Source organism: Thamnophis sirtalis, unplaced genomic scaffold (assembly GCF_051295495.1).
Source record: "Thamnophis sirtalis isolate CommonGarterSnake01/CBP01778 unplaced genomic scaffold, rThaSir2_p1.2 scaffold_5, whole genome shotgun sequence".
In the NCBI taxonomy this organism is placed as follows: Eukaryota; Metazoa; Chordata; class Lepidosauria; order Squamata; family Natricidae; genus Thamnophis; species Thamnophis sirtalis.
In genome coordinates this window covers 74064287-74080613 of record NW_028261385.1, presented here as the reverse complement: position 1 = coordinate 74080613, position 16327 = coordinate 74064287, and the positions used below count along the sequence as shown (strand labels likewise).

At 40.5% G+C, this 16327-nt stretch overlaps 1 protein-coding gene across 12 annotated transcripts in view; it reads right to left on the bottom strand.

The window, feature by feature from the left end:
• Positions 1-16327, bottom strand: part of KDM4C (lysine demethylase 4C) — a 226842-nt gene that overhangs the window by 79421 nt on the left and 131094 nt on the right. For all 12 annotated transcript variants that reach the window (XM_087716057.1, XM_087716051.1, XM_087716052.1 and 9 more), the window contains 2 exons: positions 15199-15512; positions 12989-13100 (listed from right to left, as the gene is read on the bottom strand). In XM_087716057.1, coding sequence (XP_087572183.1) covers positions 12989-13100; positions 15199-15512 — 426 coding nt within the window. The remainder of the gene's footprint in view (positions 1-12988; positions 13101-15198; positions 15513-16327) is intronic.

Sequence of the window (16327 nt, the reverse complement as noted above, 5' to 3'; positions counted from 1 at the left end):
TGTATAAAGCCCTAAAAATAGGGACAAAGTTGAGGACGGTGCTATGGCAACGTCACATGCATTCTATTATTGTTTCATCTTTGTTTTATAAAGACATCATTACTATTATTATATTGTGTTGGTCCATGGTGACATTGTCACTATCAGTTCAGGCACTTGACCCAGCAATCCCATTGCCACTGGAGGTACGCCCAATAGCTGTGCAAAATGAGCCACAGGTGGGTTTCTTGATTCAGGATCCCAAGCCTGTAGTTTGGTTTCTTCCTCGAGGTTCCAAAGCCTTGTTTGGGTATCTGTCCAGTTCCCATCCCAACAATTGGGCAGATTAATCTAGGTTTCCAAGCCTAAAGTGGGTATCTTATATGGTTCCCAAGCCAATGTCCGTATTGTTCGTATAAACTGCCAAATTCCAACAATTGCTTATTTATTCTTGAATTTGCATGCCACATTCTTTAGTGTCGCTTCTGGGAATTGATACTGTCGACCTGATGATGTAACTGTTGGAAGCACACAAATAAGATGTGGTTCTGGAACCCAACAAACATCTTGTCTTTCAGGCCAATAAAATGAATGAACAGGGCCTTGCAGATGCATAAATGTTACCAACACATCATTTTGTTCGATCAACATTTCCATGACGTTGCTTGCCCACCATTTTTTGTCATAAATGCAGGCAACATAACAACTGGGAAATATGTCGGCCAATTTTAAATTCGGATTGATGGTATTGGACATTTTCGCTACAAAGTGAATCGTGTCATTTGAAACTTTGCTGACAGAAATCAAATTTGAATCAACTGGCACAAACTGGTCATGATCTCTTGGGCCAGATATTGTGCTACTAACTTTCCATCCTTCTTCTTGCAGCATCCTGCTTTCTTCTATTTCTTCCTTCAGAACGTGTATATATATATTTAATCCCATGAATGTTTCACCATGTGATTTTATTTCACCAACTTACCATGCGATGGATTTGGCTTCTCAAGCCAGCCTCCAGCGGCCATCAACTGACCAAATACTGATACTGACAGATCTGTTCAACTTTTGTGACAGAAACATTCACAGAATTATATATATATTTGGAATATAAAGAAAGCAGGTTGTAAAAGCAGGCCTGTTATGTATGGGAATAAGGATCAATGTGAATAAGTGGACAGTTTGGAAAAAGCAGGAAAGAATGGAACCCAGTACAGAATAAATGGCGTGATATGGAATCAGAAATATGATTTACAGATGGGGGAAATTATTATCAGGAGCACTGAAGGATTACCACATGGGCTGTGGTTAATACTAACAATGAGGTTTTTTTTTATTGAACATTTATAGGCCGCCCTTTTCCCTGAGGGGACTCAGGGCGGCTTACAATAATGAAGGAAGGGAGTGCAAGACAAGACATAAAAGAAAAACGTGAGTAAAAAAAATAACCATAAAACACAACATTCACTCAACATTCGGGCGGGGAGAGAGTAAATCCTATCCCCAGGCCTGACGGGATAGCCAGATCTTGAGGGCCGTGCGGAAGGCCTGGACGGTGGTCAGGGTACGGATCTCCACGGGGAGATTGTTCCATAGCGTCGGAGCTGCAACTGAGAAGGCTCTCCTCCGCGTAGTCGCCAGTCGGCACTGACTGGCGGATGGAATTCGGAGGAGGCCTACCCTGTGCGATCTGATGGGACGCAGGGAGGTAATTGGCAGAAGGCGGTCTCTCAAATAGCCAGATCCACTACCATGGAGCGCTTTATAGGTGGTAAGTAGGACCTTGAAGTGCACCCGATGATCAACAGGTAGCCAGCGCAGCTCACGGAGGATCGGTGTTATGTGGGCGAACCGTGGTGCGCCCACGATCACTCGCGCGGCCGCATTCTGGACTAGCTGAAGTCGCCGGATGCTCTTCAAGGGCAGCCCCATGTAGAGCACATTGCAGTATTCCAGCCTAGAGATCACAAGGGCTCGAGTGACTGTTGTGAGGGCCTCCCGGTTCAGGTAGGGCCGCAACTGGCGCACCAGGAGAACCTGGGCAAATGCCCCCCTGGTCACAGCTGACAAATGATGGTCAAAACTCAGCTGTGGGTCCAGGAGGACTCCCAAGTTGCGGACCCTGTCTGAGGGGTATAAGTTTTGCCCCCCCAGCCTGATTGATGGAGCATTAGCCGAATTTTTGGGAGGAAAACACAACAGCCACTCGGTCTTTTCCGGGTTGAGCACCAGTTTGTTAGCTCTCATCCAGTCTTTAACAGCCTCAAGGCCCCGGTTCATCACGTCCACCGCTTCATTGAGTTGGCACGGGGCGGACAGATACAGCTGTGTATCGTCCGCATATTGGTGGTACTTAATCCCGTGCCTCCGAATGATCTCGCCCAGCGGTTTCATGTATATGTTGAATAGCAGGGGGGACAAGACCGAGCCCTGCGGCACCCCATAGGTTAGGGGCCTCGGGGACGATCTCTCCCCCCCACCAACACCGACTGCAACCTGTCCGAGAGGTAGGAGGAGAACCACCGTAGAACAGTGCCGCCCACCCCCACCTCCCGCAGTCGTCGCAGAAGGATACCATGGTCGATGGTATCGAAAGCCGCTGAGAGGTCAAGGAGAACCAGGATGGACGCATGGCCTCCATCTCTGGCTCTCCAGAGATCATCGGTCAATGCGACCAAAGCGGTTTCTGTGCTGTAACCGGGCCTGAAGCCAGACTGGAAGGGGTCAAGATAGTTAGCTTCCTCCAAGGTACGCTGAAGCTGGAAGGCCACCACCTTCTCAACAACCTTCCCCACAAAGGGGAGGTTGGAGACTGGATGGTAGTTATTAAGAACTGCTGGATCCAAAGACGGTTTCTTCAGGAGGGGCCTCACCACTGCCGCCTTAAGCGCGGTGGGGAAGTGCCCCTTCCGAAGAGAGGCGGTAACAACCGCCTGCATCCAGCCTCGTGTCACCTCTCTGCTGTTGGCAACCAGCCAAGAGGGACACGGGTCCAGTATACAGGTGGAGGCGCTCACAGCTCGCATAGCCTTGTCCACATCCCCGGAGGCAACATCCTGAAACTCAACCCAGAGATGGTCTGCCAAGTCATTCCCTTGTGTCTCGGCTGGATCTGCAAGAGTGGAGTCCAGGTCCGACCGAAACCGAGCAACTTTGTCCGCCAAGAACTGAACATACTCCTCAGCCTTACCCTGTAGGGGGTTCCCCGTCTCCCTCCTATTTAGGAGGGAGCGGGTTATCCTAAACAGGGCGGCTGGGCGGGACTCGGTGGATGCTACCAAGGAGGCAATGTGTGATCTTTTGGCTGTTCTTAATGCCCGAATGTACTCCTTGGTGCAGGCTGTCAACAGTGCTCGGTTCGACTCGGACATATCGGACCTCCACAGGTGCTCTAGGCGTCTCCTCCGGCGCTTTATCTCCCGGAGGTCCTCGGTGAACCAAGGAGGCCTCCGTGAGCTGCTGACCCGGAGGGGCCGTAGTGGCGCAATCCGGTCCAGAGACCCTGATGCTGCTGAGTGCCAGGCCGCAGCAAGAGTCTCCGCCGAACTGTGGGCGAGAGCATCTGGAATAACCCCAAGCTCCGTCTGGAACCTAACAGGGTCCATAAGTCGCCTGGGGCGGAACCACCTGGTCGGTTCCTCCTCCCTACGGTGGGGGTTTGGCCTCCGGAAGTCTAGCCTCAGTAGGTAGTGGTCTGACCACGACAGGGGAATGGTCTCATTTCCCCTCAGACCAAGATCATAACTCCACTGCTCCGAGAGGAATACGAGGTCGAGTGTGTGCCCCGCTGAGTGGGTAGGGCCTCGGATTACCTGGGTCAAGCCCATGGCTGTCATGGAAGCCATGAACTCCTGCGCTCCATCAGAGTGTTCACCGAGCGAAGGCAAATTGAAGTCCCCCAGAACCATTAGCCTAGGGAACTCAATTGCCAGCTCGGCTACTGACTCGAGGAGCGAGGGGAGGACTGCTGCAACGCAGTTGGGAGGCAGGTACGTTAGCAGCAGACCCATTTGACCCTTGAGGTCCAACTTCACTAGTAGGGACTCACACCCGGCAAGCTCCGGAGCAGGGATCCTACGAGGTGCAAAAGACTCCCGGACTACAACAGCCACACCTCCACCCCTTCCCTGGGCTCTCGGCTGATGAAGCACCTGAAATCCGTCTGGGCACATCTCTACGAGGGGGACTCCTCCCTCCGTGCCCAGCCATGTCTCAGTAATACATGCCAGGTCTGCCCCCTCGTCTACAATCAAGTCCCGGACGAGGGGAGCCTTATGAATAACAGACCTGGCATTTAGCGACAGCAGCCTGAGACCAGGGTCCTGATTGCTCACGCCATCTGACCTTGGAGTGGGACTCATAGGGCCGGAAGGAGGGATCTCTGCGATATAGCGAACCCTCCTTCCCCGGTAATGGCCAGCCCTAAAGTCCCCGCCGTATCTGCCTCTCCCTGTTATGACCGCAATGCTCTGACTCTCTCCCGTGGGTGTAATTCTCCCAACCACCCCAATGACCCCCGCATGCCCCGCCAGGTCCTCCGAATCAGACATACTCAGACACTCACACAAACAGTCCCTACAATATAGTTAAAACACAGAAAAAAATACAGCAGTAATAATACTAAAAGTGGGTCTTTCATACTAACACATTCAATCCCATACACTCAACATACCCGATTAAAATTGCGCAAGCACAGAGTTTAAATTATGAGTACCGGAAGAGCCAACCTCCCTTCCTCCAAGTTCCAGAGAGATCCAAGGCCAAAGTCCAAGGTCCGTATTATGCAGAATGGTTGTAGATGGAGGGGGAGCGAAGCGCAAGCCCCAGATATTAACAAGCACCAGCTTTGCAGTCTCACACCCTCCAAGTCAAGATAAAGCATAGGATAATAATCAATAACGGTCCATAGGAGATGTAAGGATGATATGTGGGGGGATATCTTATCCTCCCCCTCTCCTAAAGTCCTGGGAGGGCCAAAGTCTAGATGTCTAAAGTCTACAAATGACTGGAACCAGTTGAAAGGGGGAAGGGGAGGGTGCCAGATTGGTGCCCAGTTTTTAAAACACCAAGTCCCTGTCCCTGAAGCTGCCATCCTCTATCACTCCTTTCCCCAAACCGAATGCACCATAAGTATGTACACCAAGGTGTCAAATGTCACACAGGTGGTCGCTGCTCACATTAGATGTTCCAGGGCAGCAGTGGTAGCAAGTGGTGGAGAAGGGCGGTTGTTCCAGGCCAATGCCAATGGTCGCAGGCCAGGCAGTAAAAAGCTCGTGTTGAATGAAAAAAACAGGGAAACAGGCAGGCAAGGCTCCGCAGCAGCAGGGGCAGGCAGGGAAAGAAATTGTCCGACACACGGGAGGATAAAAGGGGAGGCTACAACGGCGAGAGAGGTAGGCACCACAGCACAAGATAGGGGAGGGGCGGGCGTTCAGGCGAGCTATGATGGTGGTGGCTAAATCGCCGCTTAATTCGCTCACCCAAGCCACGATAATTTCCCCTCCTCTTTAAGGCAATGGAAGATGGTAGTAGTAATAAAAGATGGTAACAGCCAATTATAAATCCCCAAGCTCACCGCTCCTTTTTTCTAGGCTGTAGATGAAAATCCAGGGTTCCTCTCCAAGCCCCACACTGTTTAAATCTAAAAAGAACAGCGGGGGAGTTCCAATCGTGAGAGCGAAAAAGCTCAGGCAGGCCATTTTCCATCCAATTCCCACTGCCACCGTTCCGCTGCTCTAGGGCAACTTCCAGGACCAGGGCTCACCAGGTCGGGCAGACGACCACCAGGGCACCCAGGGGCACCCAGGTATCCAAGATGTTAAAAAGACGCCGACCGTCCGTGCGTCGCCGCCGTCGCCGCCCTCACGCAGCTGGATGGTTCAGGCTGCTAAGCGCTGTGAAGGCTAAAAGCAAGCCTTCGGGAGCGATGTTTTCCAAAATTCCTTCCGGTCCTTCAGTTCTAGAGGTCTTAAACTCACCCAGAGGCTCTTTCCGAAAGCTTTGCGGACCGTTTGGAAGGCTTCTCAGTACTTTTTCGCCAGATTACAGAGAGCGAAAAAGCCCGGTCGCCATTCCAAACCCGCACATGCGCACCATTCCTTTGGAGAAGCAGCGATACAATGCTGATATGAAAGGAATAGTGCAAGTATCAAGAAGGCAAAGTAAAAGTAATAATGAGCACTGGCTATTTATAATTAATTAAGACAAATATATGATGAGAGAATAAGGCAGGTTTTAATTTTCTAAGAATTGGTAGAGAACAGCAAGTGAAAAATTTCTCAAAGAGGAGAAAATAGGAAGACATTTTACAGCAGCACAGATTAATAGAATGGACACTTGGACACAGACGGCAAAAAAACAGGTACTGAAAGCAGAAAGAAGAGCAAAACAATGGAAGAAGAACGGTTTTGTGACATGCTTTGTTTTTGGAAGAATAGAAAGAATTAGATTTATAAATACATAAATGGGTATATTGGGATATAAAATAGCATTTGTAAAGTACAATTCAAAATTGGGACAATTAAGTGCATACTCAGCAAGGAAATCATTATTTAAAGTCAATGCAAACAGTTGATCGTCCCTTGATTTGTCCAATAGAAAGTGATGGGAATGATTTGAAAGATTTCTTCTCATATTCAATATACCTGTAATACCATGCACCACTAAACTTTAAGATAGTTCAATTTTATTCTACCCATAGAATTGTTTTGTATCTAGTATTCTAACAGCTTAAATATTTCATATAAGAATCTCTTTTTTTAAACTTTATTTTTCTGCTACCTTAATGTGAAACAAAACCCATTTAAGAAGCTGTGGGATAGGTGAACACTGGAATTTCTATTACAAAAAATGATCAAAGTTAGGTTATCTAGAAAATTACCTACATAGTTTCAATAATAATGCCATGTGAAGTGTATCAGAGCCAATCACAATTTTTAAACAAAGCCTCCTTTATGCCACCATTGACACTTTTCCTAATTTTATACAGAATCATTAAAATTGAGCTGAAGTATAAGAATTTGGGTTAAACTAGGTATATGCTAACAATTCTGTACTGCAATATTGAGCATTGTGAATGTTTTAAGAGGAAATAGGTCTCTTAAGAAGAATTGCATTTTAGCTTTATGCTTATCAATTCTGTACACAATTATAACAGGGGAAAAGGAAAAAAAAGGACATCGGGGAAAAATACACTGTAATCAGAGACTTTCATTGAAAAGGTAGATGAATTCTTAAGGACCTCCAAACAGTCCGAATTCTGCTTGCTAGAACCCATTTTGAAATAAGACAATCTCCCTAACAGAGCAGTTAAATGAAAATTATACTTATTATTAATTATACTTATGTTTGCTTCAGGAATATTTTTTCCTGAGTGAATAGATTCCTACCATAGGAACAAGAAGAACTTTTTTGGTTGCCCAGACTTAAATAACACTGATATTTCTGAGTCTTTAATTAGTTTGTGATGACACTTTATTGGTCTCTGATGCTAAGTATTTATCTATTACTTTTAGAGTCTCTTTTTAAAATATTGCCTTATCTACAGATTATGTAAGCATTCCCTTGAAAACTGTTGCAGCTGTTATAAGACATAACATATAATTTAAAAATAAACATAAAAAGAACCTTCAAAACAGGAATGTTAGGGATGATTGTATGTTAACTTTTTAATGAGTCACTCAAGTCTTAAAAGGCTTCAAAAGTCAGTAATTGCCACTATTTCTTCCCAATTATCTTATTTTTTTGTTTTGTCAAGGCAAAACTATTCTTTACTTCACCTGTTGCTTAACAGACTGAGTAACTGTCTGAACTATTTGGGCAGAAAAATAATTAGACATAATGAAGCTTGTAATGACAATTTACCGTATTTTTTGGAATATAAGACGCACCTTTTTCCCTCCTAAAAGAGCGTGGAAATGTTGGTGCGTCTTATACACCGAATATAGCCATTTTTGGCCTCCCGAAGCCCCGCTCCTGCATCCCATTTTTGTGAAAAACGGGCCATTTTTGCCTTCCCCCACCCCCCAGAAGTAGTTTCAAAGTTTCAAAGTTTAATAGCATTTGTATGTCGCCCAATCCCATGGGACTCCGGGTGGCTAACAATACAAATCAAAAAGAATAGAGGAAAGAAAAAATAGATTTAAAAACACACCATGCACTCCATTCCAAGTGGGGCTGGACCATATTCCAAGTGGGGCTGGACCGTACTCTGCAGGCTTCAGCAGGGGCTGGGGGGAGGGAAAATGCCCCCGTTTTGGTGAAAAATGGGCAAAAAACAGGGGCATTTTTGCCTTACCCCAGCCCTGCTGAAGCCTGCAGAGTGCTCCTGGGGATCAAGGAGGACAAAAACCTTTTTTTCTTACTTATCCCTTCGAAATCTTGGTGCATCATATACACAAGTGTGTCTTATAGTCCAAAAATATGGTAATTTAGAATTCACATTTAAAAATTAATTTCCTTTAGACTTATAATTTAATTATCATTTAATTCTTCAGACATTAAAAGCATTTCAATTGTAGGTACCATTTGAAGAAAAGAATCTATGTATTTGAATCTGATTAAGGCCCATGTTTACAATTCAAGGATTAACCTAGATCCAGTACCTCAACACTATATTGGTGTTATTACAGAAAGTCTTTTTTCATCTTTGGCTTACAGACCACATATGCTCATTTTCTAGATGAAAAGGTTTTGGTATTAGTGGCATATTTACTGGTAATGTACAGGCTGGATTACTATAATATGCTTTTTATTGGATTGTCCTTAAAACCAGTTTGGAAGATACATTTTGCATTAACAATAGAAGATAATATTTGTAGCTGTGGACTGAACTGTGGGACCCTTACTGATTTCTGAACTTGATTGTCATCAAGTTCTGTGATTGGCAATGATGATGTTACCTATTTGGATAATGAAGCATTGGCAACAAAACTACCAAGCTCAGAGAGCACCAAGGATCCTACATGTTGTATTCTTTCTTAAAGGGTTTCTGTCACAGACTCCAGAGTAGGTTGCAACTTAAATCTCTTTATTATGTAACATTTTGAAATATAGTACATTCTCAATTTTTCTTTCCTCTTTGTATCTGCTACAACATCTCCTGGGACTAATACTATACCATAGTGCAACTACCTCAGAATGTAACAACAGAACCAGAATATTTGCAGGATCCATGTATTACCATGTAATTCTCATCCTTTTAGATTCAACAAAACATCTACTGCAAATTTCACCAGAGAAGAATTTAATATGGTGCCTGGTGTTTTTGAGATGGGGAAAAATGTTTCTATAATAGAACAATATTCTCTTGGCATTGCCTCTTGCCACTCCTTGTTACAATTTAAAACATCCAAAACTATGGTTTACAAAACTGAAGTATGATGCTTATGGAAACAATTTGCAATAAAATTAACAGGCCTACCATACTGAATGTTAATAATTAGTAGTAAATGAATATTAATATTGCTGAATTACACAATACAGTACACAAAAGCTGAATTAAATCATTTGTAAAAAAAGAAGATTATGCTGAAGCACTTCTAAAATTAATCAGGATAGGCACAATTCAAATTACTTCAGTTTGCCTTAATACTTTCCTTATTTCAGTTCAGTACTAATACCATGTTAAAGATTCCCAGGATTGAATAGACAAAGTATGATAATACCAGATCTTTCTTGTGAATCATTCCAATTTTCTTCATTTTTAGCCAAACAAAGATAAAAGCCATTGATTTTTCTGAAAGACTATTCCAAAATTGTGTCTTTGCCAGCTGCAATATTGCTTTTGCTAAAACAACACCATGCCTAAGGTAAAATGTAGCCAACTATCCCTGAGGAGTTAATCAAGGACTTCCATTAAAAGTTAATGACAAACTTACAATTATGCAATTTTCAAGCTATTTTATTGTGTTTTAGGATTCTCTTCTCCCTCTGCATAGTCAAGACATGCCACACTGAGTGATCCTCTATATACAGTGAGCCTTATGACAGTTTTTTTTTCTGGCCTTGAATCATAGCAATAGCAATAGCACTTAGATTCATATACTGCTCCATAGTGCTTTACAGCACGCTCTGGGCATATCAGTATATTGTCCCCAAAAATCTGGGACCTCATTTTACCAACCTTGGAAGGATGGAAGACTGAGTCAACCTTGAGCCAGTCAAGACTGAAATCCTGGCTGTGGGCAGAGTTTGCCTGCAATACTGCACTCCAACCACTCTGCCACAATGACTCATCTTGGAACTGGCATCTCTTCAGCAACTGAGATTGACAAACTCCATTTTTGCTTGCAAGACATTCTGTTTCTTTTCTCTCCTCTTTCAGCTTTCACCTGACTCCTATTCCTGCCAGTTTCTTAACCCATTTCAACTTCTCCTAGTCCTATGAGAGGGTCTATGTGATAACCCTTATTTGTTTTTTCTTTCAACTCTTTCCCAGACTCAGATTATAATATATAAGTATTGCATGGCTGCATGACAAGATGGAAGATGGTATTTACCTTCTCTATTCTGCAACATAACCATTAATTTTATTAAGATAATCCTGTACTTAAGCACTTTCTTGGTAGCAACAGCCAATCGGAAATTTCATACTTGACACAACTAGCAGAATAAAACTTTACCCCTACTATTTCATGAAAAGCAAGAAAAAAACAAAGATACATCACAGCACACTTTATTTGTTCTGCAGTAATTTTTGAGTATTTACTACACTACTGACTATGTCGATATATGTGGTAGGGTTTGGTTTGGTTTTTTAAATTGGAAGAATGATATAGGAGAGGGGAAATGTACTTCCAAATCTCTGCTGAACCGAAGAATCCTTCAGTTCTTTGGATCTGAAAGAAGTCTGACAAGGACAACTCAAAATGTCCTTTTACTTAGGTTCAACCAAGGTTTACTATCATCTTTAGACTCAAAACTATTTAATCTCTAATTTAAAATGCAGCAATTTCATTTAAATTGAATAATTTTACCAGATGGGTTAAAATGTTAATACAGCTCTTTTTTGTTTGTAAATTACAGGAACATTCTAAACCCACTCATAATCTTGTCCCCTTAGGACATGCATATATTACATAGATACAGTTGATGGTTTAGAACTTAATATAATTTGAAGACAGATGCTTCACAACTAATTGAACTATGTATTCAGTGAATTGGTGACATCACTCTAACTTCTCCAGTACTAGTTCTGATACACAGCTATAGATCTATTCAATTATTCACCAAGAAGATTAAAACAAAAACAAAGTTATATTCTGTAGCTGATCTATCCCTTATCAGTCTATAAATATCAAAGAGAATAATTCTATGGTTGTAAAATACTAAGGCAAGAGACAGATGTCCAAGGTTTATTACTGAACATCCTTCAGTTCTCCAAGCAGCAAAAAAATGATTTAGGTGTATGCATTAGTTAAATCAAAGACTATAGACAATTGCAGCATTTCCTTTATACTGAGTAAGCAAAAAACAGATTAGCATAGATTTAGTAATTTGTGCAACCTTATTTCAGTTTTCAGGTAACACTAAATAACTAAATAATACTACCTGACAGTCACTTCAAAAAGGTTACTGTTGTTTATATTGTTATTTAGAGGCACCTTAATTCTGATTATGAAGGCTACATATATATCATGGCCAACAACCATTGGCAGCTTCCTTGTCTGATAAATCTTGGTCTGTTGTTATTTACCACTTAGATTTTTTTATGACAAACTGATTACTACCTCTTTCAAATTGCCACCTCTCTCAATATTATTCTGATTCTCAAAGAAATTCATCATCTCTCAGACTAATCAGCTATCCTTCTTACACACATAGCAAACCAAATTAGAACAAAAATTAAACTATACTTTCTCAAACTCAATACTGTTTTTTCTTGTAGTTTTCTACTGTTTTCCTTAAATGTATTGTTTAAACAGATAGATGTTTCAGCAATCCTCCTCTGACTTAAAAACTGTAAAGTCCTCCGGGATTGGGCAGCCTATAAATCCATTAAATACAAAAATACAAATACAAAGTAATATACAAGAGTCAGTCCACCCTGTATCTCTTATTCAATTGGAGGCAGCTGTACATAGGGAAGCCACAAAATACCCAGGGTTGAGCATTTAAAATCCAAGCATGTAAAAAAAGTTATAAAATATAAAAAATGCAATAGATATTGTACACTAATTTTTACCTTTTGATTAACCTCAAAACAAAGCAATGTAAACAGAAAAATAAATAAATAAATAAATAAATAAATTAAATAAATAAATAAATATGGCTGTGGTGTTAATGATGCTATTTGTTTTACAATCTATTTAAAAGCTGACAATGGTACTACCAGGAAATAAACTCACTAATTCTAACTACATTTAAATAGATTGAGGAATAACCAAATCATCCAAACTAAAAGGTCTTTATACAATGCTGGCTGCCTCGGCCAAAGATGGAGATGAGTACTGTGCCCTAGAGTTGGACATGACTGACAGGGAAATCTTTACTTTAGTGTACTAACAATATAAAAAGATGCACCTTTTCTTGTTTCATACTTGAAATTAGGTACAAAATTCAAAATTTAATAAAGGAGAATAAATTGAACATTTTTTGACCCAAAACTGGGTTAGTTCCAAATGTACACTTAAGATCCAATTTCTCTCCCTGGAAAGTGGGTTTGATATCTTTTTTAATGCTTCATTAAAACAATGTTTTTATGATGTTCTAAAGCTGTTATGTTCTGGGCAGAAGTAATTACAGTATTTAAGCAACAATTCTAAGTATCTTACCAGGTCTTTTTCCAATGCATTCAGAACACAAAGAGAATAGTAGGATGGAAAGGACATTATGTATTTAGGAAACAGGCCAAAAACATTTAATGCAGTTCATTCTACAATTATTGAATTTTTGGCATGAGATTAAATACCTTTTCATCTACATCACTTTATCACTAAGTAACATTTAAAATGTATGCATATTATTTGATTGGAAAATATATTATTACATGGTGCTTTTAAAATATGCTCACCTTCGTCACTTATTGCCTGCTGTTTAACCAACGTCATAGGAGATCTGGCAGGAGGTTTATTTAGCGGATGACGCCAACTTTTTGATGTTTTGCTTTTTTCTCCTTCAAATATCTAAGAAAGAAAACATATACTGTGTTTAAGATGAGAGAAGAGAAATTATGCAATGTCTTATACAATATCTTGCTTTCATGATGGATATTTTTGGAGAATGCTCATGACCAGGTGCAAAAGGTTACCTCAGTTTTGATCATACATACAATACAGTGGTGGGTTCTCGATCCCATTGCAACCGGTACGCTGCAATGGGGCCGGGCACCCACCATGTGCATGTGTGCAGCACGCACAAGCGTACCCACAGCCCACAACGCTACAGCTGCTGGTGGGCCCTCCGGAGCACCGTACCAGAATGGTACCTGGTGCTCCCAGCAGGCACCGGTACGCTCATACCGGGGCATATCGGTCGTATCCCACCACTGATACAATATGATGGAAAAGAAAAATCATGGTATTGGTATCATGGTTAGAAGACAGCACATATCTTCCAATTGCAATGCCAATTTAATTTAGTTTAGTAGTCTTCAAGAAAAAAAATAGAAATAACTTTTGCCATCACAAAGTAGAAAAAGGATTGGGAACACTTGGAAATAAATTTAGAATGTATCATTCTAGTAAAGAGAGCATTTAAAAATACAATTTCTAGTGTAGTGTCAGCTAGAAAATTACCTCACACCTCACATTGAGCAGCATTATTTGTGATAGTGGATATTTAAAATTTCTCTAAGATATTATGATCTGCTCATTCATAATTAAGATGGGGTACAGGAATGGGAATTCATATTCTTTTAATTGAGGCTATTCTATATCGTTAGCATCCACTGTTAGAATTTCAGCAACATCTGAAAACACACTACTTTTTCAGAGAAGTAAATATTCTCTAATTTTAATCTTGATAGTAGCAACACAGGTAGTCCTTGATTTACAAGCATAATTGAGCCCATGATTATGGTCGTGTCATGACAATTGTAAAGCGGGTCATCACATGACTGCATCTGATTTGATGATCTTTTTATGATAGTAGATAAGCAAACATAGTTCTCATAAAGCAAATGCCACCATTGTTAAAGGAGTACCATGGTTATTAAGAAAACTAATTGTTCACTTTAAGACATTTTTTGGCAGAAATCAAAAGTAAATGCTGGTTTCCCCAAAAAAATCATAAATTGTGATCATGTGATTGTGGGATACTGTAAATGCAGTCCTGCCTAGCATCCAAAAGGTAGTCAGTCATGTGATGATTCATGTTGTTTTTTCCAGAAAGCACTTGATAGACACCAGAATATAATCTATTAGTAACTTACAGTCATAAGGTACTGAGATAGCCAAGTTTGTATGCTACTCTAAAGAGTTGTTAGCTTAATGCATTACACAGCTGGTCTTATGATTAAAGAATATAGTGGAGTCACAAAACAAGGCAAGTTATTTGTGCAGGTATTTGAATTAGATTTGTATAAATTCCTTGGTAGACAGACACAGTAGACAAACTTATTAGAAAATATTCAGAAACCCACCTAGGAATAACAAAAAGTACCCAAGCAAATGAATTAAATGTAAATTGAAATGCAAAATCTCACTATTGAGGAGATGTTTATTAGCACATTATATTAAGACAGAAGAACTGGGTTTGGGATTGTTAAATCTCATCTTTTAATTTAAAAAAAAGGAGTTCATTATGTTGGTAAAAGAAAAAAAACCTGCCTTATTCTTGGGTTTAAAATATACCTACCATTTTCTCAGGAATCCAGGCAATCCAAACTCTGCAAGTGCCAAAAGCAAATCTAGTCCCAAGTTATTATCTCTTGAAGTCTCATTCAAATGCAGAAAAAAATGAATACTTAATAGAAACGAATATGCTATAAACAATTATGAAGGCACTAGTTCAAATCCTTGCCATAACCATACACAAATATACAAAACTATAGCCACAGGTTATTCCATTATCTCACTCTTACATGTAGCTCATAATTGCAACATAATGCCGATCTACATGCAGTTGTTGAAAGCATTATTAATGTATCTTAAAACAATTTATAAAAGGATATATGCCTTATTCTAATAGAAAAATGTTAGACACCAATTGGGGAATTTTATTATTGTTTCTAACTAAATACTAGGTTTTCTCTCATATTCTCTCATATTTCCTAATTCTTACCGTTGATATTTCCCCAGGTTCCAGACCACTTTTATTGCTTTCAGCATCACTAATCTCATCCTCTTCTGTGGATACACTACTAATTTCTTCTTTCTCAAAGTTCTCCATTTCAGAAGCAGCATTCTCAGAAGTTTGCCTTGAAATATTTGAAGTTTTTAAAACATCTTGATTGCAGTCAGGATATGAAAGCAAAGCCACTTTAGATTCTTCCGAAAAACTACGTGCAAGGTCAGAGACTTCTTTCTCTTCCTTTTCTGATTCTATATTATGCATTTCAGAAACTTGATCAAGTTGTGAGCTTGAAGGGGAATGACCTAAATAAAATTCATCATCAATACAAAATAGATACTAACAGTTCTTATTCATTTCATTATTATATAGAAAACATATCTGCAAACATTTTGAGTTTAGTGACAGATAATTACCATATTTTTCAGACTATAAGACGCACCAGTGTATAAGACGCACCAGGATTTCGAAGAGGTAAGAAAAAAAAGTTTTTGTCCTCCACTGCCCCCAGGAGCATTTTGCAGGCTTCAGCAGAGCTGGGGGAAAGGAAAAACACCTCCATTTTTTAAAAAAAATGGATTGTTTTTCACCAAAACGGGGGCATTTTTCCCTTCCCCCAGCCCTGCTGAAGCCTGCAGAATGCTTCTGGGGGATGGGGGAAGGCAAAACCACCCCCATTTTTGCAAAAATTGGCTCATTTTTCACCCACTTTTCACAAAAATAGGATGTGGGGGTGGAGCTTCAGGAGGCAAAAAAATGGCTGTATTTGGTGTATAAGATGCAACAACATTTCCATGCTCTTTTGGGGGTGGGAAAGATACGTCTCATACTCCAAAAAATACGGTAATTGATTTCAACAGCAAATATTTTTAACAGTTGAGAAATAACTGGTCTTTTTAAACGTTTAGATTAAAATTGAATAAAGTTGTTTCTTTTTTGTTAAATTTTGGAGAAATGAATTTGTTAACCAAAATATATTTTGGTATTTATTTATTGGAAGTAGGGTCATTCTACAGGCAAAAAATGCATCCTGTACTGAATACTATACTGTAATGAAAACACATTTTCATAATGAATATTATAAATAAAAACATGTTTTCTAGTATCACTTCTTTTACCG